Source organism: Callorhinchus milii, unplaced genomic scaffold, assembly GCF_018977255.1.
Source record: "Callorhinchus milii isolate IMCB2004 unplaced genomic scaffold, IMCB_Cmil_1.0 Scaffold2, whole genome shotgun sequence".
Taxonomy (NCBI): Eukaryota; Metazoa; Chordata; class Chondrichthyes; order Chimaeriformes; family Callorhinchidae; genus Callorhinchus; species Callorhinchus milii.
The window spans coordinates 53,265,784-53,288,461 of record NW_024704743.1 but is presented as its reverse complement, the minus strand read 5'-3'; the positions used below and the strand labels follow the sequence as shown (position 1 = coordinate 53,288,461).

The following is a 22,678-nucleotide window of genomic DNA, read 5'->3' as shown; positions in this document are numbered from 1 at the left end:
CACTTTGCTTGGTTGATATAGGTTGGGTGAGTGGTGATGAGGTTAGTGGAAGAGGAGAGAGTTGTAGAACATGGTAAACATCTACTTTTTAAAGGCAAGAGAAAGCCACAATGTCTCTACATATTTAACGTCTTATAGACCAAACTATAGATGACATAAAGCTAAATGGCATAAAGTCACCTATAAATGTTCTCCTTTAGGAATTAAATATAATACATTGCATGTACGTTTCTCTGTGGAATGATTACCAGGACAGTTTGCTATATGGAGCTTTCGAGACAAATATTAGTCTGTTTTATAAACAGATTTCCCAGATTAATACTTTTTCTCCACAAATAATCTGATTTCATCTTTGAAATTTAAGACTTGATCTTATATAATAGTTTTTTGGTTCACTCATTTTTCTTTTATAAAAAGTCATTATGTTTTCGCTTGCGTACGTTTGCTATTGATTTCCCTTTTGATAAACCATTTGACAGCAGTATGTTTTGCTTCTGTAAACAAAGTAGATTAGCTGTGCAATCATTTCTCCAAACAGTGCTGGCAGAGAGCAACCTGTCCTTTGACGTAGTCTCGACAGGGACAAATTCGATTGTAATTTTCATGTGATCCTGCACAGCTGAAGAGCAGGTAATCTGACTGGAGCACACACTTCTGGTTTGCAGGGTCATAGGAAGGTGCATATAGATCACTGTGTCTTTCTAAAGTCTTACAGTGTATCCCATATCTATAAAAGAAAATAAAAACAATTTTACATCTATCACTTTGACCAATATCAACATAAAAGGTGCCTATTTTTAGATGTGAAGTTAAACCAAAGCCCTACCTGGATGCTTATGTTAAAAATGTCACTTATGTCACTATTTAATAAGTCATGGTTTGCTTAACATCATTGAAGAATATAATGTGGAACAATTGGAAACACACGAGTAACAAGAGCAGAAACACAAAGAAGGGAGACAGAGCAAATACCATATGTGAGCTAAATTAAAATGTCCCTTTTACAAAGTAAGTTATTGCTGGACCCGCCTCCAGTAAGCTGTTTCTTATTTCGTACCAAAATATACCTGGGGATTGTTGTGGACACCAACATTTGTTTGGACACTTCCTATCGGACCACGCAGAGAGGGGGCAAAGGGCACTTTCGTCATGCTTGTCTCTCTTCAAAGAGACAGTAAAGTCCCAATGCAGGTCAAGGTTGTGGCATATAAGATCTATGTGCACACTTCCTCCTTTATGGTTCTGAGCTCCTGGGAATGCAGTTTAAAGGTGTCCTCTAACCATTTACAAAGTCCATGATAAAGCAGTCAGGTGGATTTGTGGCATACACAGAAAGCAGCTACAGGGAGGGAGGGCTCCAGCATTTTGGTACGGGACCTAACCCCAGCATTTTGGTACGGTGCCTAACCCACTGTATGTACAGGTTTGTAGTGGGGCCTTGCACACTGTGTGTACAGATTTGTAGTGGAGGGGGTGTTCATGATGCGTTTGTAGCAGAGGGGGGAGTTTGCAGCGGATTCCTCGGAAAAAGTCCAGCCGCACTTTCCTATTGGCCCAGGTCATTGGGTGTTTGTCAGCCATTATTTTATGTATTGTATGCTCTGCCTTCTCTCACCTCCATAACATCGCCCGACTCCGCCACTACCTCACACCTCAGGCCGCTGAAACTCTTGTTCATGCCTTCATCACCTCTAGGCTCGACTATGCAAACGTGTCGGCCTTCCCAACTCCTCCCTCCACAGACTACAGATAATCCAGAACTCTGCAGCCCGTGTCCTCTCCAGCACCAAACTCCGTGATCCCATCTCCCCATTCTCGCCCGACACCATTGGCTCCCTATCCTTCAGAGGATCGAGTTCAAGATCCTGGTCCTCACCTAGAAAGCCCTCCATGGCCTCGCCCCACCCTACCTCTGCGACCTCCTAACCCCCTACTAACCCGCCTGTTCCCTCTGCTCAGCCGGCTCCGGCCTGCTCCATGTCCCCCGACCCACCATAGGTGGGAGAGCCTTCAGCCACTCTGCCCCCAACCTTGGAATTCCATCCCCCAATCACTCCACCTCGCCCTCTCCTTAAAGTCCCGCCTCAAGACCCTCCTCTTCGATCATGCCATCAGCCACCCCCCTTCCTCTCCCCTCCCTTCTTCCCCCCTGACCCCAGCTCGGGTCTGAAATGCTGTACACTGTCCAGTGCCTTGGGACATCCTCCCGACGTGAAAGGCACTATACAAATGTGATTTTGTTGTTGTTGTAAATGTACTGTTGATTTCACTAACAATGCACAGTCATTACACTTTCCAATAAAATTCTGTGAAGCAGTTTGAGATATTTTGGCAATGTAATAAGACAATATATCAATGTAAGGGACAATTATTAAACTTAACTGCTTTATGAAGTTAGCCAACTTTGCTCACTCAAGGATTGGGTGCGTGCTGCCGAGAGCACCTGGCTCAAATCTAATTTAAACGGTCCACCAGCAGATTTGGCTGTACCACATAAAAACTTACCACTCCTCCCTTGTCTCCCCTAAATCGTTGTTTTATTCCAAGATAATCTTGACGGCCAAGGCCAACCCCAGGCTTCTCTTCTCCACTACCAACCAGCTCCTCCGTCCACCCTCTCATGCCTCGCCCATCCTCTCCTCCAACTCCAAGGAGGTGCTGGAATTCCTCAAGACCAAAATCGAGGGGATCTGTTCAGCCGCCTGCGCCTTCCCAACTGCCACCCACTCCCCATCTCTCCCTCACATTCCAATCCCTACCCATCCCTTACTCCACACCTTTGAACCTGTCTCCCCTCCTCTCTCATCACAACTATAACCTGCATGAAGCCCACCAACTGCTCCCTCGATCCCATCCCTAGCCATCTGCTCCACCATCACGCCCCTTTACTCTCAGACCTCGTCAGCCTCTCCCTGTCAACTGGCACCGTTCCTACCTCACTAAAAACAGCTGTCATCACCTCTCTCCTAAAAAAAACCCTTCCCTGGACCAATTCCTGCTCACTAACTACTGCCCCCATCCCCAACCTCCCTTTTGTTTCCAAGGTCTTTGAAAGAGTTGTTGTTTCTCAGCTTTACTCCTTCCTCTTCTGCCACTCCCTTTGTGAACCCCTCCAATTGGGTTTCCATGCTCCGTACATCACAGAAACAGCACTGATCACGGTGACAAATGATATTATGTCCATCTGTGTACAGAGCTCCCTCTGTCTCCTAGTCCTCCTCAAGCTCTCTGCTGCCTTTGACACTATGGATCACTCTATCCTCCTCCACCGCCTTAAGGTTCTGTCCTCGAATAGTTCAGATTCTATCTCTCGTACTGGCTCCACATTGTCTCCACAAACGGTTCTTGGACTGTCTCGTGCAATTTTCCTCAGGGCTCTGTCCTCGGTCCTCTCCTCTTCAACCTATACATGCTCCTTCTGCCTCACCCTTCAGGCCACTGAAACCCTCATACATGCCTTCATTACATCCAGGCTCAACTGTGCCAATGCCCTGCTTGTCAGCCTTTTCAACTCTTCCCTCCACAAGCTGCAGATCATTTAGAACTCAGCAGCTCATGTCCTCTACCGAACCAGGCTCCATGACCCCATTACACCCACCCTCACACGGCTCCCCATCCCTCAGAGGATCAAGTTCAAAATTCTCATCCTCACCTGCAAGGCCCTCTATGGCCTTGCCCCCTCCGAACTGCTAATCCCTTATCAATCTGTCCGCTGCCTCCGCTCAGCAGGCTCCGGCTTGCTCCATGTCCCCGGCCCTCCCCACCATTGACGGTCAGCCCTTCAGCCTCTCTGCCCCCACCCTCTGGAACTCCATCCCACATTCCCTTCGCCTCGCTCCCCCCCTTGCCTCCTTCAAGGCCTGCCTCAAAACTCTCCTCTTCGACCATGCCTTCGACCATCTTCCTACCCTCTCTGCATCCACCATGCCTAATCTCCCCCCACCGCCCGCCCCGATTGGGTCCTAAACCCTGGCTGTTCAGCGCCTCGGGATGTCCTCCCCACGTGAAAGGTACTTTACAAATGTAATTTTGTATTTTTGTATTGTATGAAGCATTTGATTTGTGCACATTAAATTGTGCACATTCCAGCGCCTTGGGACATCCTCCCGAAGTCCTCCCGATGTGAAAGGCGCTATACAAATGTAACCTTGTTGTTAGTGATTTTTAATTAAGTCAAATGTATAACTGCAAAAAAGGTCATGGAAAACAACAATGGTCCCTGAATAAGATCTGAAAGTACAAATCCCACAATTTGATTATCAGGTGCAATAAGAGAAATGTGAAAGTTACCTCTCAAGCTCTGCCTGCTTGTTGAGATGGTAGAAGAAAGCAGGCTCACAAATCAGTTGGCTTTCCTGGCAGACTTCAACACAGGACTGGTGGGGTTTGGCAGTTTTTGTCCTGAGCGCAGTCAGTGGTGGCCATATTTCTCTCTGGCGGCAGAAATCCTGGAGCAAAATCAGAGTATCAGAATTCTATGTGGGTTCCAAACAATATGAACTGAGCTAACTGAGAGCCTGAGCTCTCGTGGGGGTAAGGTGATCAAAAATGTTGAATAAGGGTTTGGGCAACCTGAGGAAGAAGTTGTGGCAGAGGCAGGTAATATTGTAGAAGTTAAGAAGAGCCAAATGTTAGGTTTAAAGAACAGTGGAGGATTGAACAAAACATTGAGGCTTTGCACTGGCTCTGTGAGATGGAATGTGCCACCCCAAGCTTATAAAGTTATAGCATGGGGATGCATCTTCACCCCATTGTTCCACACTGCTGCACCTTATTTCACCAATGTCAGTAATTAATAACTTACATGGAATAATATGGAAATAATATATTTATGCTTACACAACTGCTTGTCTATTTATGTTTACATAATTTATTTGGAAAAAGAAACTGTAGCTTGTTTTTGATTTTCACTAAGTGCTCTGACTTCCACCAACTCTAAGAACTGCTGTGCATGCAGATTCATGTTTGTTTGAGCCTAAAGTTCATGACACTCTTGCCTCAGAGCCAGAAAATTGCGAGTTCAAGCTCCATACCAGGAGTGAGCTGAGTTGACACTCCATTGCAGTACTGGGGAAACACTGTTTTGCCAGAGATGTCACCTTTCAGATAAAATGTTAGATCAATGTCCCATCTGTTTTCAGGTGGATATGAAAAATCCCTTATCACATCAAAGCTTCTATCAAAGCATTTCACAGGTAATTATTGTCAAATGTTGACTGATTTTTGTAAGCAAATGCAGGAGCCACTTCTACCAGCAATATTTCATAAACAGACATGAGGTCAATGACCAATTAATATGGAAGATGTTTTTCGCCAATTCACTAGGAAAATCTCCCTTCTCTTTTTGAATAATACTGTGGATAGTATCCACTTGAATAAATAAGACCTCAATGTAACATCTCATTTGAAAAACATCTCCCATGACGATGCAGCATTCCCCCAGTACTGCACTGGAATATCAGGCTATCAGCATTATCCGCTTAGACAATGAGTTCAAGCCCTCAACCCCACCTCAATTAAGTAATTCTATTGAAACCTACCCATAGGACTAACTCCTGTGACATTTCCAGTCAAATACAGCTGGAGCTGACAACACTCAAAAAATCAATACATTTCAAGATATAAAAATGTGACGCACCATATGCTTAGCAGCATAAACCAACAAGAATTTATATGCCTTTCATATAGAATGAACATCTCAAAATGCTCAACAATTATGATGGGGAGCACTGAGAAAATAGTTAAATGTTGTGAAAATCAAGATCATAAAGATCATAAAGATGCTTTTTGGAAGGGGTTGAAGGCATGCAGCAAGCCGTGCGCAATTGGCTGCCGCGTTCGCCCACAAATATACAGTCAATTCACTTTACAGTGTGTTCTGTGAAGCGCTTTAGGATGTCCTCCCGACGTGAAAAGCGCTATATCAAATGCAAGGATTATTATTATTATTATTAAGGTATCAAAGCAAAGAATCTTTGCAAGTGAGCCCTAAACAGCAAGGATCTAGTGGCTCAAGGTTCTGCTACCAATCATGGAATGGAAAGGTGTGAGGATTGAACAAACAACCAGAATTGGAAGAGTGGAGAGTATGGGTAAGAGAGTAATATTGGAGGAGATTATATAAGTAAGGCGCAAAAGCCCATGAAGGGATTTGAAGGTTGAAGATCTTGAAATTGATTTACTTGAATACCGGGAGCCAGTGGAGCTTAGCTTGGAGTGATGGTGTATGGAACCCAGGGGATACCCATTTTATTTTTACAAAATTAATTACTCCAGAGATATAATCTGGCAATCTGTTATATCTCTAGAGATACACTCTGGAGATATATCTCTAGAATAATCTCTCTTAATTTATCGTCATATGAAATGTTGGTAGAGTTTTCAGAAATCATCCTTAATTAAGTAACACATTGCTGTCGTCTAATGAAATTCACAGTGTCAGGGGATATCACCTGAACTGGCACACAGCAGCTCAATTTAATGTCTTACCAGTAAAATGGTACCTTTGACAATGCTATGTTTCCCCCAACACTGCAACAGAATGTTGAACTCATGTAGGGCCGAAACACACAAACTTCTGATCTAGAAACCCATCACTTTGCATTTTGTGTGCAACATATGGATCACCAACAAGTTGTTGTCAGTATTTAAAGTATGTTTTATACTTTTTATGTACTGGTACAGATTTACTTATAAGATGCATTTCAGAAATGTATTCATCAGGAAGTGAAGTCTTGGTCAATATTCCTTCTTCATCCAAAACAACCAAAAAAACATGTAAATGTTTACTTACTTGCTGTTCGTGAAACATTTCTTGTGCAATTTAAGAGTTCATATTAGCGGTCACATTTGTATACAGAAATGTCACTAGACTTCAAAGACATTCATTATCTGAAGCTTTTTTAGAGATTTTGATGTAAGACATCCAAAAAGCAAATATTATAACTGAAGTTAAATAAATAACTTACCTGTTTCGCAATGAACCAATTTAATCTTTCCAACATTCCTTCATTTGTGAATTCGTATGGCAAATATGGCTCAACCTGTTTTTTTAAAAAAATAAAGAATTACTCTTAGGATATAATCTGGCAATCATATAAATTTATCCCCATATATAAGTTGCATACAATTGTTGGAAATCAGATCTTCTCCATATCCATAGCCTTAATTAACACATTTCTACATTCAAAAAGATATAAACCCAAAAGACAATTAAAGTAGGTTCTCCAAAAAATTAAGTAGTTATTGGTCATTTTTTCATTGTACATTGCAGGAAGTCATATTACCAGTCTCACACCAACTATAATTATTTATGACCTCTAAAATGTGTACTGTATGTCAAAGTATGGGCAGATTTGCACTGTACACCTAAATCCATTCTTATCTACATCAAGATTGCCCAAACTACTGGTAGATTAAATTAGGAGCCAGGACAGACAGGAGACTTTCATCTAATCAGGCTGGGCTTAATTAAAACTCACATCCCTGACTCGTGCTGGCCAATCCCATGTTGACGCACCCACTTGCTAATATTAATATTGCAATGTTGTGCACTCATGCCATTGATTCCCTTTTCATTTTCCCCCACTTTATTATTGTTTGCCAATCATTTGGGGATGAATGTAATAGAGAGCAGCAGCTTGAGCAAGTAATATTGGAATATTAATATTAGTGCCATCTCAAGCCATACAATAAAGATCTTAATTTCTGCTAAAATCATGCAAATAATTCAAAAAAGAGTGCAGCAATTTTTTTTCAAGAGTTTGGTATCTTTAGTCACTAGTTATCTGTAGGCTTCTTCTTCTCCTATAGCCTCAATGCTAGGTCCACTGATGTTCAGTTTACCTCCTTGTCAGATATCAAGACCTGGATGAGCGCCAACTTTCTGTAGCTGAATACTGACACGATGGAATCCATCCTCCTTGGCTCCTGTCAATGTCTTCTCACATGCTTTCCAACCTCTTTAACCTTCCCAGGCTGTTGCTCAGACTCACTGAACTTGTGCACAATAGGCATCAGGTTCGACCCCTCGTTTTCCTTCCTACCCACATCCAATTTGGACAAGGGACCGCTTTCCTCCACCTCATCTACCCCCAACCATGCTTCGCACCCAGCGAAACTGGAACCCTTATCAAGATTACCACACCTTGCCTCGATTTTTCCAATGATCTCCTTGACAGTCTTCCAAGCTCCACCACTCATAAAATCAATTGATTCAGAAATCCCCCACCTGTGGTCTTACCCCTACCAGTCTCCACACCATCATCATCCCCAACCTTGCCAGTTCCACTGGCTCCTTATTGCAGATTGATTTCAAAATCCTCACATCCATGTACAAATTACTTAATGGCCTGGCAACTCCCTACCTCTCCGATCTGCTTACACCCCACTCCTCTACCTACCTCCTTCGCTCAGCTAGCTACAACCTCCTGCATGTCCCTTGTCCCCTTTGCTCCACTATCGGCAGCTATGCTTCCAGCCACAATGCCTCAAACCCTGGAACTTTCTGCCACAATCCCTCCACCTTGACCATCTTCAGATCACTCCTGAAGACTTTCCTCTTCAACGATACCTACGGTCACCTCCCTCCCTCTTTAGTCAAGCTACATTGCTGTTAAACGCACTGAGACGCTACCGTGCGTGAAAGGTGCAATTTAAATGCAAGTTGTTGTTGAAAGAAAAATGTCATCAATGAGCAATTGTGTGTGTCGGAGAGAGATTGTATTTTTATTTGAACTTCAATGTAATGCAAATTTACTGATATAAATGCCAATCTGCAATGTGATCGAATGACAGTTCTTTTTTAAATTACCTGCAGTTCCATGATTTGATCCAGTGCTGCTTCTACTTCACTGGGGTTTTCAATGTCAACAGTCCATACATGAGGCTTCCCAATATAAATCTCTGCATATGGATGCTGAGAGGATAGCTGTCAGTGGAAAAAAAACAATTTAGCAAGAATCTTGCTGCAACATTCAGACTGTCCTGCTGTAACAGATTTAACAACAACAAATTGTATTTGTATAGCGTCTTTCACATCGGGAGGACATCCCAAGGCGCTGGACAACAGACAATTGTGGGAGAAATGCTAATAACATAAGAGATATCACACAACATTTCAAATACAGTGGCGGCGTTCCTCTCAGGGGCCCCAACCAGTGTTGCTCCTCAGTTGCTGGGAAACCAGCAATGCGTCTCCGGGCACCCAACTTTGTGGGCGATATCCCGCCCTAGAGGTTTGGCTATTGGCTGGAAGTTGGCTGTTGTGGGCCTGGAGCATCTGCGGACTCGCTGCCACAAGGTGGCTGATCATGCCAAGCCCCACCCCCCAGCAAGTTAGGTCGGTGGGGAAGCAATTTCAATGGGGATTCAAGGTGGATAAGTGAGTTATGACAGCGGGGGCACTCCCTCGTTGCCTCGGGATCTGTATGGGTTCCATGTGCCTAAGTGTTCAAATGCTTACAAAATTCTCCAGGAAGATAACAACATCAATAACAACCACAAAATTACATTTGTATGGCACCTTTCACAATACTGAGCCCAAAGGAGCTGGACAATCAGTATTACGGACCCGAGCGGGGGATCTTGAAGGAGGTGGAGGGACTGCGGAATGGAGTTCCAGAGGGTGGGGGCAGAGTGGCTGACGACTCGGTCGCCAATGGTGGTGAGGGGCGGGGGGGAACGGCGAGGCGGGGGACGTGCAGCAGGCCCGAGTTCACTGAGCGATGGGAGCAGGCAGGTTGGTAGAGGGTTCGGAGGTCGCAGAGTTAGGGGAGGGATCAAGGCCATGGAGGGCTTTGAAGCTGAGGACCAGGATCTTGAACCTTATCCTCTGTGTGATGGGAAGCCAGTGGAGTCGGGCGAGGATGGGGGTGATAAGGCCACGGAGCCTGGTGCGGGAGAGGATACAGACTGCAGAGTTCTGGATGATCTGCAGCCTGTGGCGGAGGAGTTTGGGAGGCCGACAAGCAGGGAGTTTGCATAGTCAAGCCTGGATGTTATGAATGTGTGTATGAGGGTCTTGGCGGCCTGTGGTCTGAGACAGCGGCGGAGCCGGGTGATGTTGTGGAGGTGAGGGAAGGTAGAGCGGTTCATGGCGTGAATGTGGGGTAGAAAGGATAGTTGAGGATCAAACAAGATGCCAAGGTTCTGGACTGGCTTAGTAAGGTGGAGTGTGCAACCATGGATGGTGATGCTGTCAGCGCCTGAGGTGAGGAGGCGCTGATGGGAGCCAATCAGGAGAGCCTTGGCCTCGTTGACGTTCAACTGGAGAAAGTTAGCTCTCATCCAGGACTTAATGTCTGACAGTCATTCAGTCAGGACAGCAGTGGTCCTGGGGTCGAGGCAGAGAGATAGTGTTGGGTGTCATAGTGTTGGGAAATTGACCCCATGTCTGTGGATGATGTCACCAAGAGGGAGCATATATATATATTTATATATATTGAAAAGGAGGGGACCAGGGACAGTGCAGGGGCCAGGGGAGAAGCCGTTTGTGGAGATTAAGTGGAGATGGTGTGAGAGGTAAGATCTGAGCCATCCAAAGATAGAACCATGAAGGTTGAGATGAGAGGAGAGGCGGTGCAGGAGGATAGAGTGGTCGACGGTGTCAAAGACAGCAGAGAGGTCAAGGAGGACGAGGAGGCAGAGGGAGCCCTGTTTATAGATAAGGATTAAAAGGAATATGTTTGAAGTAAGGTGAACACCCTTGCTTTGATCACTCATGGTAGTTTTCTTATAAATACAAATTAATTTAAGCGCTGGTAATATTTATGGTAACGTTGACTGAGTCCGACATTCCATTGTCAAGCACATCAGCTTGGAACCAGCTCAGCCCCAAGGAGAACTGACTTACCTCCTCCCCACTCTCCCCAAAGGAGGATTGTCACAAGCAGGTCATTTGAAATCTGACGAGCACAGGTTTGAGCACGAGTAAGTCTACAAATGTGCGCTTAAAGACATACATAGGCACAGGACTTGCTCACTGAACATGAATTTCTTCTGTTAGAAAAGAACTGATGAGACATTTGAGTATTTGCTGCTGGTAGGAATGTAAAAATTATCCCAGAAGAGTGGCTTCCGACATTTACATTTTGACGTTTGAAAAATTGGCTTCAATTTACCGGTTACCAGTGACAGACAGACACAAGTTACCGGTTGTAGTTATACAGTCATGTGATTCCAGCACCTCCTCCAGGTGAGTTCCATCCAATGTAAAATGAGGTTATACTGTTCATGTTGCATAATGTAATGCAGAAGCAGGAATGAAATATTTACTTTATTGTCAAAATGTCAAATAATCACTTATGTAATACAATAGGTACAGACTGAACTACTTGAATTCGTGAAGCATATTAATTAATTCATTGGCATAAGACCCAAAATAAACTTTTGAAAAGTGAAAACTTCTGAACCAAGGAGACTTCTGAGAGATTGCTGAGGTGAGGGCTTACACTGTTTGCACGTCAGCAATCTGAAAAAAAGTTCACTATTCTATAGGACATTTAAAAGGCAGCTGAAGGAATGGACTGATCAATTCCTCATTGCCACCAGAAGGGGTCAGAACTGTTTCTACGCATCATTCAATTTTTGAATAGATTGTTACATGCTTTTTAATACAATGTCAAATTGATTTCATGCTTTACTTTAGTTCTACCGACAATGGATCTTAAGATTCCACTATGCTAATTTGGCACATAACTGCAACTGGAATCACTGATTTAGAAAGCTAATTGTATGATGATAATCATATGTATTTTTATTGTTCAATTCATATTAATCATATTAATCATATTGTTCAATTCATATTAATCTTGGTTTGGTAATAGTACTGTCATGTTAGACGCTTTTGTCACATTTGAGCTAAAAGTTCACTGATAAATTAACAAGGGCTTTCTGTGGACGTTAATAATGTGTTTCAATATTCTTTTTTCATATTTATGCAAAAGATGACTCAAAACGAACATTAATATTAATATTGACCACAAAAAACATAGGTAAATTGTTCAATCAATCTTTCCTGGGAAAACATCGCCCGGCTCCGTCACTGCATCACTCCTCTGCTCAGCAGGCTCTAGCCTGCTCCAAGTCCCCCGCCCGGTCTGCCCCACCATCGGCAGCTGGACCTTCAGTCTTTCTGCCTCCACCCATTGGAACTCCAGCCCACAGTCCCTTTGCCTGGTTCCCTCCCTTGCCTCTTTCAAGGCATAACTCAAGACCCTTCTCTTCAACCGAGCCTTTGGTCACCCTCCTTCCCTCCCTGCTCTCCATCCGGCCCGATCCCAACCCCGAGCTCAGGTCCATATCTCTGACTGTCCAGGCCCTGACCTTAGGACGTCCTCCTGGTGTGAAAAGCGCTTTACAAATATAATTTTGTATTGTATTTGTAGAAATTAAATCATTTTCAATTTCAAAATAAAGGCAAGACTGTAGGAAATTCAACTTAAAAAGATTGTTATAGGTTAGTTACACTTGTTTAATGCTCATATTACAAATGTTATATTAAGTAAATAAACTAAGAAAAACACAATTATTCTTAGAAAATAGCTAATATATTAAGAAATATCTTAATCTTGGAATGTTTTTAAATATTGATTGGTCACAAGGAAGAGAAGTTACAATTATATTTTTGTTAAGCCAAACATTGAACACTTAAGCAGCATACCTCTCGGAAAGTTGGCTTCTTCTTGAAAAAATCTGTGTTTTGTCTGTTCTTTGGAGGCCTAAATTTTGGATTCAAAAAGATACAACCATTTGCTATTGCTTCCAATGGTGCAGGACCTTCATAGGGGAATCCCAGGCCTACAAAGACCTAAAGGATGAAGCACAGGTTTTGTATATTAATACTAGAATTGTGTACAGTGACAAACTCAGCATATAAATGTTCCTAAATCAGCCCACAAAGCAGAAAGTCACTGCACATTACAATATATCCTGTGAAGCTCTTTGAGACATCCTCCCAACATGAAAGGCGCTATAACAAATGTAAGGATTATTATTACTATTATCATCTTAATTCTTTCAAAATTTTCTTACAAATAATATTTTTATTCCAATATAGTTCTCCAAATAATATTTCTAGTGCTTAAATGTAGTGACTTTTTTTTAGCAACGGCAGCTGTTGTGTATCACAAGGTCTCACAAACAGATTTAAGGTGCAAAACCAATTTAGCTGGAGAATTGATGGCCTCAACACTGGGATTGATACTCAAATAATAACTAAATAATCAAACGGAGATTGATACTCAGGAAGTAAAACTATTAAGAGATATCACAAAAAGGTGGGGAAATAGGATTTAAATATTTGCTGAAATCTAATAAAATTGCAAAACAATCTTAATGAGCTAAATGGCCTACTCCTATTCCTATGTCCTAAGATAGTAACCATTTCAGGCAGGAATAAACCAATGGTCCATTCAGCCTACTCATCCAACTTTTGAAAAGATTTGTTTGGCACATCTATCTCATCAATTCCTTTTTGAAATCCTTCATAGCTCCTTGTTCCACCAGATGGGCAGGCAATTTGCTTCACACGCAAATGATTGATAACATTATGACAAAAAGGTTTGCAAAACACTTTTTCATCAATATGGTGCCCTTTTTTAAGCATGAGTCATGTATACTAAAATATTGATTTGCCCAATCATCGGCGGGCAATCTTTCAACTGTTCTACCCCCCTACTCTCTGATACTCCATCTTGGGAGTCCCTCCGCTTTGCTTATTCCTTCCTGTCTGCAAAATCCACCCTTAGACCCATCTTTTTGAATTCTGTTTCAGCAACCTTCCCTCCTCAGCTCCCCCTGCCAGTCAGCTATGTGAAGCAGTTTGAGGTGCCTCTTGATGTGACAACTGCTGAACAAATGTAAATCCTTATTTTTGCTATGCATTACAGATCTAACTCATAACGAGAAAGCATATCCAAAGAAATCATATTCACAGAAACGAAAGGAAGCAAAATTATTAATCCCTTCAATTGAATTGTGTCATTCGAGTGTCAAGTAGTTAAACTTTTCAGCATATTTACTTATTTCATCATTAACAAAACAACATCAACGTCTTGGATTTATATTGCAACCTTTCATGGAGGATAGCATCTCGGACAACACAGAGCACAATTTGCTGCTATAATCTACAATATAGCCTCATTATAACATGATTTATTATAGAGAGGATTTGTATTTTTTTACATGGTTGCACTGTTCACTCCAACTGCCTGCTCATGTATAAACTGAAGCGATTATGATCAATGATAAGTAGAGGTGGTTCAAATTTAGTGCTGTGAGTGATGTGTGCCCAAAGCAAGTAAACATTTTCAACCGGAGTGCTTTCCATTCCCACCGCATTTCTTGTTGATGATCTCTGGAGAATCTTTTTAAAAAAATTATAACAGCATCCAAAGAGAAATACCAAATATATTTGGGTCAACAAGGTGGAACAGCATTTTAAGGCTTAAGATTCTGCTGATCTGTATTGTTCTACTCGGGGCGCTGTCAAGTACTTACTGTAAATAAACTGTTATTTACCTCTTTGCCCTGCTCACACAGCAAGGAGGTAAATAAGTGGCAGAGTCGTAAATAAGAGGCGGATCAGCAAAGGCTGCTCTGGATAGCCTTCCAGTGACCTGCTTCATAGTGATATTATTGGCCAGGACCTGGGAGTAGGACACAGAGCATAGTGCCCTCTCAGCTAGGAATTTTTTTTTAGGTTAATCCTCTTGGAGTAAAGGGAAAGGAGAGTGGAGTCTCACCCTAAATAAAACTAAGTCATTCTGCATTAGATATAAATCTTTGGTTGAAAAAATAGACAACGTATCATGAAACATTCCATTGGTTGGGACACCCTAGTTAATAACTGCCACAAAGGGAGAAAACCTCCACAACTATATTCAGATAGATTTGCCCAAAACCACTTGTTGCAGCTATTAAGGACCATTTTTAATTGCTACTGCATGGATCTGCATTTGAGTGGGAATACTGATTTAACCTAAAAAAAATCCTAACTAACCTGTTGAGAAATGTTTTGTTAAACACTACTTCACTGTCAGTCTGGATGAGGGAAAGGGAAAACGATGTTGTCTTGTGCAGGGCTTTCTTCTCTACCTAGTACAAAAATCAGCAACATTGCCAGTCTTTTAGGATCAAAGTGAACCAGGTCTATTTCAAATTATAGGTTGAAACATGCTCTAAAAGCCCAGCAACAATTGGGTTTCAATTCAGATTTGTTAAGCAGGTTTTGGTTGTGACTGTCGCTTTATGTTGCACGATTTCACAACGCACACACACACAACTACATTATATAATAGAATATTAACTATTGGTTGCATTTAAATTTGAACTGCATTCATGATTTGCTGAAATCACTGCTGAGTTAGTATTTTTGAATTCACTATGTATTATGTTATTATTACCTAAATGTGATGCCCGTATACCCTCTGAATTTATTTTACGAACCTTAGACTTGCTTAGCAAGAGCTGAAGGTTTAGCCCATTGAGAATTCCATGATTGACAACATAGTCCGGTATCTGTACTCTATGTTCATTGTGAAATGTACCATGGACCTCAGCTTTTTTTCTGACAATATCCAGGTAAGAGGTTTTATCCTGTGAAAATGAGAAGAAAGCAAGTAGAATATTACAAAAGTGCAAGCATCTTTTGTTAAAATGCTCAAACAAATCTCATCTATTCTCATTAATTGCTCCAGTCATTATGAGAGGGGTTGCTGAGAAGGTTGTGGAAAATTATAAAAAAATTGGAGGCTATAATACTTTTTTCTGGGATCCTATTTACTTATTTCAACATTAACAAAACATCAACATCTTGGATTTATATTGCACCCTTCATGGAGGATAGCATCTCGGACATCACAGAGCACAATTCACTGCCATAATCTACAATACAGCCTCATTATAACGTGATTTATTATAGAGAGTATTTGTTTTTTTACATTGTTGCACTGTTCACTCCAACTGACTGCTCATGTATGCAGTCGGCACTGCTCGCTCCCAGCTGACTCTTCATGCTAAAAAGGTCGACTTCTGGGTCATTCATTGGCAATCAACATAACTTCCTGCTTTGCTGGATATGTGCAAAGTAAGAAGCAATGTTGGCGGAGACGTAATTACCTGGACGTTGCCAGTTTAGCTTTCTGTACTAAAATGAATAAGTAAATAATCATAATAATAAAATGGCTGAATTCTGGGTCATTCGGTTTCTGCAATATCCCTTTGTGCTTTGTGAATGTGCAGCAAACAGAAAGTGATGCTGGCAGTGACCCCATGACCTGTAAACTGCCATTTTGTCTTTGAGTGTTGGATCAATGCTCAATCAAATCTGCTGTTGGCTTCACTGTAACCATTCAGGTTGAAATTTTATGTATCCTAAAACATTACAAATGGCTCCACTGTATGTGGTAGCCTGTAAAATCAGAAAGAAAACTTGCATTTTACAGACGTTTATCATGTTGAAACATCTAAAAATGCTTTACAGCAATCTCCGGCAATTGTAGTCAAATGCAGAGGTTACAAACAACCATGATTGGTGAACAATCATTTTAACTGAAGTGTCAGTCTAGACTATGAGTTCATGTCTTGATGTGGAAACATAATGTAGCCTCTTAAATGTCTCCAAAATACTGATATTAAAATTTAATCTTGGTAAACAATGTAATTTTACATTGACTAACCTTAATCTATCAACAATGAAGCTTGCCTCAGTGTCACAGGCAGAGCTGATGAGCCTCCACTTTGATTATTTTGCACCAATATAAAAATAATAGGGTGCACATCTGGCTTGCATCTATCTGTAAGTTTTAATGCTCCTCCTTACAGTTTAAAAGGAATAATCACATTTAAAAGAGGTGCTAATATCCTTTAAGTACATTGCATTAGCAGTTTCAGTTTTTGATATTTTAATTATTATTTATTTTACAAAATCTTCAATACCTTGCCAATCACCCTTGATAAGTACAGAAGTTCATTCATTTTTGGGGCAGGGTACAATGAATAATTAAACTACCAATGTACAAACTAAATAAGTTATTTTGGGGCAGAATTCTATTATTTTGTTTGAAGTCAGCAGACAGGCTAATATTATCCCATTGGCTTCATTCAGTTTTATTCTTATGAGTTTCATTAACCCCTTTCTTCATCTAGTTTTCAAGTTCCAGGGCTATGTGCTAACACATTGTTCCACATTCAGTGAACATTTACAATTGCCAACAAATACACAATAAATTAGAGACACTTAATGGTGTGATAAGGTGCTACGTCGTTCCAAGAATTATTGATAATAATAGGCAAAAGTGCATACCTCCCAATACTCTGCCAGTTTACCATAAACCAGAGCTTTATTAGTCCTTTGGTTTTTACGAAGCTGAGTGATGTTATCACTGTTAAAATGCTGTTCCACCACAAAGCCCAGGAAGCTGTTGTCAGGTGTGTGGGCTGTAAACACATCAGAAAATAGTGTAAATTAATCTTTCTTAATTGAAATGTACAGGTTATAAATCTGCTTGCTATTTCTACAATTACAGGATTAAAACAGCCAGTGAATCAGATGATCCGATTGCAGGGGTCAGCTGGTAACAATTTGGTCTTGGTGGTCTGAGGATTATTTTCTCTCATATATATTTATAAAATATTAGGATTTCTGTTGAGATTGACAAAAGTCCCTTGACTTCAGTCCCTTGTTTTCAGTTCTATAGGAAAAAGGGAGTCCTGAGACTTCAATCTCAACCCTGCCTAATTATTTCATCAGATATTGGGAGTGTGGATAAAAATTTATTATTTTTTTTTGGAAGGAATTATTACCCCCGGAAAAGCAATCCGCCAATCGACTAACAACTGGGTTCCTACTTACTGCTAACTAAACAGAGGCATGTGGAATAAGGAAACTTGCCCAACATTTCGCCCTGCGGGAACAGAACCAGTTCTCTTGCTTGCGAGGCGAGTGCTCTAACCACCAAGTTACAGGATTCCACAAAGCATAATGTATGCCTTTATTACTGGTCCATAGCCTCCTGCAGTGCAGTTCCAATTGATATTGGTTGCCCTCCAGTACCCCACCAAAGTGGCGATTGTGCAAATTTCATGTAAAAGAAACCAATGAATGAGCTGGTTGAGTAATGTACTTACGAAACATGTTGTAGAACTGTTTTGGGATCAGATTGAGTTTACCCCAAGGCGACCCATGGTTTTTCTTCTTGGCATATTGAGCGTGATTAAATTCTGGCTCAGTTCCAAAGGAATCAAGAACTCGCAGCACACACCTACAAAGAATATTACCTGTTTGAAAACTAGCAACACTACATTGGAATATGCACTTATAACCTGTTAACAAGATGAACTATATTCATTATTTAATTATCTTCTTTTCATTTAAAATTAAACGCCCATGTAAATTGAAACTACAACAATATGGAACATCCTGTTTTGGCAGATTTGTCTCTATTCAGTTGGGACAACATAAACTATTGGTAATGGAGTATATCAGGAAGTTAAAGTTTAAAAATTACAAAGGGGCTCAAAACAATCCATTGCTCCTGATCTACACTCCCAAACTGTCAGCAAGATGAACTGTTTTGTTCAGTATTTAANTTTTTTGAGTATTTAATTGGTTTTATTGGTTTAAAAATGAAACACCATGGAAATTAAAACTACAACAATGTGCAAAATAGTTTTGTCAAATTTGTGCTTATTGAATGGGAACAATAAAAACAGTTGGTAATGAAGTATACCAGGAAGTTGAAGCACGAAAACAACCAGGGCTGAAAAGAATCTATTACCCCTGACCTGCATACTTTTGTTAGAAAAGAATTGGCAACTCAGATTCAATGGGCCAAAGGCAAAATACTGCAGATGCTGGAAATCTGAAATAAAAACAGAAGTCGCTTGGAACACTCAGGCAGCATCTATGGAGAGAGGAAAGTGAGTTTCAGCGATGACGTTTCAGTGTTTCATGAAACGTGACCTGCTGAGTGTTCCCAGCAACTTCTGTTTTTATTTCAGATTCAGCGGGTCCTCGTTCACTTTTCAGGAACGATCACTTGCTCAGGTCTTTGAGGAACATAAAACTAATATGACATGAGAGAAAACTGTGAACTCAGAACTCTCTGCATGAGTCCCTCTCATCCGAATTCCACCCAATCCACAACACAAAGACTGCCCTGGTCAAAGTCACAAACAACATTATTTCCATCTGTGACCACTCCATTCTTTTCTACTATCTCTCCTCTCTGCTTCACCTTGATAGTTTCATCCTATTCTGGTTTCATTCCTATTCCAACATCTCCATTTTGTCTCATCAAATGGTATGTCCTCCTGCTCCCACACAATGACATGCGCATTCCTTGGTCCTCTCCTCTTCACAATCTATATCCTCCCATTTGGTGACATCATCAGCAGACGTAAGGTTCACTTCTAAATGTATGCGGATAGCACCCAACTCTATCTCTCTGCCTCCATCCTCTACTCCAGGACCCCTGCTGTTAATGAGCTCTAACTTCAGCTATATATAAGTTTATAACAGAGGCTCTCCTGCGAGGCTCCCGTCGGCACCTTCTCATCTTGTTTGACTCTTTCACCTCATTCAAAGTCCATACCTCAAGATGTACTTCGCTTTTGGTCATCTATCCCCTGCCCACTTCCTTTGGCTCCCACCCCCAGCTCATGTTTAGTACTTTGAGAGTCCTACTGACATCAAAGGTGCTACATAAATGTATATTGTATGGTATACCGCATGCAGCGTTTGCCAGTGTCATAGATCGGTCCTTGAACATTTACAATAGTAACAACAATTTGGTAATGATTGAAGGTTCGTCAACCAATGGTGGTGCAGAACAGCCGGTGTTAGATGAGCGGAGTAGGCGGGCAGAGGAGTAGGATTCAAGGAAATCAGAGATTTAGGAAGGTGCTAGGTCATGAAGAGATTTTCTGTGAGTGTGAGGACCTTGATGCTGCTTTAGAATTGGCAAAATATGCATGCTTTCAGCAAGACCTCGCTCTCTTCCTCCCTCTCCCACACAATGATCTTGACACAACATGTCATTCCAAAAAGAGGTGCACTAGGCTTGAGCACAGCTAACCCTAGGGATATACTATTCAGATAAGTTAGGTGAGAATTCATGAATGACAAGTTCCTCATATTGTACCATCATTTGTGGATTGATTGCTGATGCACAGATAGTCTTCTCTGTGCACCTCTGGTTAGTTCAAATAAAATGTCTGAAATTGAGAATATATTCTGTTGGTTAGTCTGGCATCTGACACATGCAAAAATCCATCACCATGCTGAGATCATCTAAAGCAGAAAGAATTCCACATATGTATGACACCTAAACATCGAAATTTCCCTAAATCTACACTGATTCTACAACACTGTTCCAACCATTCCATGTAGCTTACTGTTCTCTTCCACCTCATGTTCATTTTATATATCTCAGAAGGTGCATAATGTCTAAAAGGTATCTTTCATTATTTGTTGGTGTTTCTGGCAGCCATGCACTAACTGTGGCTGAACAAATGATATGTGAACTGTCCATTTGCCTCCACCTTTGAGACTGCTTTATTATTTGTGAGTGATCCTCAGCCTGACTTTGCTTTCCAATGCTACACAGCAACTTGTGAGACCAGTAATTCAGTGGCATAGGAACGTGTTGCACAACTCCTACAACACTACACCTTTCAAAGAGCCAGCACAGACCGAATGGCCTTCTGAGACTTAAATTTCTATGGTTCCATAGTTCTAAACAATCCAGAAATGCTTAAAAATAATAGAAATGACCAAAAGCATAATAAATGGTAAAAGCCCTTCTAATATTTAAAGCTGAATAGATATCATACACACAAAAGGGACACATACACAAAACAACTGAATAGGCAAAATAATAGCAGTGGTGATTACTCATGTTCCTAGAAATGGATGAAACTTGCACATTATCTAATTCTCAGAAGCACCCGAGTTTAATTAGCATATGTCAATTTGCCAGACTGCTTCTCTCTGTTTGCCAGTCTGCTCTTACTTGCCAGTCTCACTGCCTTAGCCCTCACACAACTCAAAAAAAACAGTATTGCTTGTCTGCACTCCTATGCAGAGATTATTAGATTGAATTTAGAAACCCAAGTAACATAGTACAAGATTAATTCAAAACTGAAGTGGAGGCAAGAACAAGACAATAAGGGAAGCTTTCATTTTAAATAATAATAATAATCCTTGCATTTGATATTGCGCTTTTCACGTCGGGAGGACGTCCCAAAGCGCTTTACAGAACACACTGTAAAGTGAATTGACTGTATATTTGTGGGCGAACGCGGCAGCCAATTGCGCACAGCAATGTCCCACAAACAGTCGTAGATTGAAAATGACCAATTTATTATTGTTTTTGTTTTTTGGAGGGATTATTATTAGGCTCTGTGTGGAGTAAGGAAACTTGCCCAAGGTTTCGCCCTGACCTGCCTGGAATTGAACTCAGGTCTCTCACTTGCAAAGCGAGTGCTCTAACCACTGAGCTACAGGACTCCAATGCACATAGAAAGAAAAGACTGAGGAATTCTACCTTCTTGAGGATCTGGGAAAAGAATGAGTTAAAACAAGGAGATGGTACCATGAATCTTAAATGCAACAACATGAGAATGAATGGGATTCAAGAACATCTAGAATGGCAATTTGTAATTTGTAACAAAATAGAGAAAGACAATAAAGTTTGTGATAATGAGAGAGAAGTTGGAGGCCTGAGGTATGAGAAAATTACTCATTAAATAACAGATCTTGATAATATGAATGAAGCAAAAGAGTGCACATAGTCTTACCGATAATGGGTAAAGGATGCTCCAAGTATACTGTTCAGTTGTTTTAAACCTACAATGTCAATGTATATAAGGTCCAGCAGCTTTTCTCCCCTGATAGGACATCCAGCAGTATTTCCAGTGAGGGTGCTCAAGTGACTAACCCAAACAATTAAAATAAAAATGTTTTTACCATTCATGGATTCACAACAAAAAACGACTTGCATTATACAATGCCCTTCACATAGGATAATCTCAGGAGTGGTTCACAGTGGTGGGGGTTGGATGCCAATGTAGGAAGAAGGGGAAACAGGTCATAGGCACAGTCAAAGCGGTAAGTTTTAAGATGGGATTTTCTAGATAGAATGGTATTTTAGATACCTTTAGAATTTATTATAATTTATTTATAGTAATTTGTAGATAGAATTGTGTGCAATTGGCTGCAGCATTTTGCCCACAAAATACACAGTCAATCCATAGGTTCTGTAAACAGTAGGTACTGTGAAGCACTTTGAGAAGTCTCAATGACATTCTAAGGCATTATATCAAATCCAAAGATTATTATTGTTATTATTAATGGAGGCGAGGTAGAGAAACTGGGGAGAAAAATGACTGAAGGTTCATTATCAATAAGTGGTTAAAGTACAATAAATATATAGCCACAGACAAGAAATTTAAATAGAAAATCAATTTGCATGTATTGTCAACATATGTAAGATCCTTATTATTCAACCTCCCTTACAATTTGTTGCAGTCATGTTCCAGTTTACTATATCCCAGTCATCAATCCCGGGCCCAACAGTAAACATGCCTATAGATGGCACATCTATTTACCAAAGCCCCTCACAAGAGGGGGTTTAGGTTTAACTGCTTGGATTAAGCAGTTAGTGTGGAATGAACC

General features: G+C 41.0%; 1 protein-coding gene across 1 annotated transcript in view; it reads right to left on the bottom strand.

Moving 5' to 3' along the window:
* Window positions 1–335: 335 nt before the first annotated feature.
* LOC103184928 (alpha-1,6-mannosylglycoprotein 6-beta-N-acetylglucosaminyltransferase A) overlaps window positions 336–22,678 on the bottom strand; it is a 60,500-nt gene continuing 38,157 nt past the window's right edge. The window contains exons 10-18 of the mRNA XM_042346795.1: window positions 21,802–21,936; window positions 18,130–18,263; window positions 17,306–17,439; window positions 15,448–15,597; window positions 12,662–12,808; window positions 8,813–8,929; window positions 6,969–7,043; window positions 4,291–4,448; window positions 336–727 (exon numbers count right to left, since the gene is read on the bottom strand). Of these exons, the coding sequence (XP_042202729.1) occupies window positions 523–727; window positions 4,291–4,448; window positions 6,969–7,043; window positions 8,813–8,929; window positions 12,662–12,808; window positions 15,448–15,597; window positions 17,306–17,439; window positions 18,130–18,263; window positions 21,802–21,936 (1,255 nt within the window). The 3' untranslated portion in view covers window positions 336–522. The remainder of the gene's footprint in view (window positions 728–4,290; window positions 4,449–6,968; window positions 7,044–8,812; window positions 8,930–12,661; window positions 12,809–15,447; window positions 15,598–17,305; window positions 17,440–18,129; window positions 18,264–21,801; window positions 21,937–22,678) is intronic.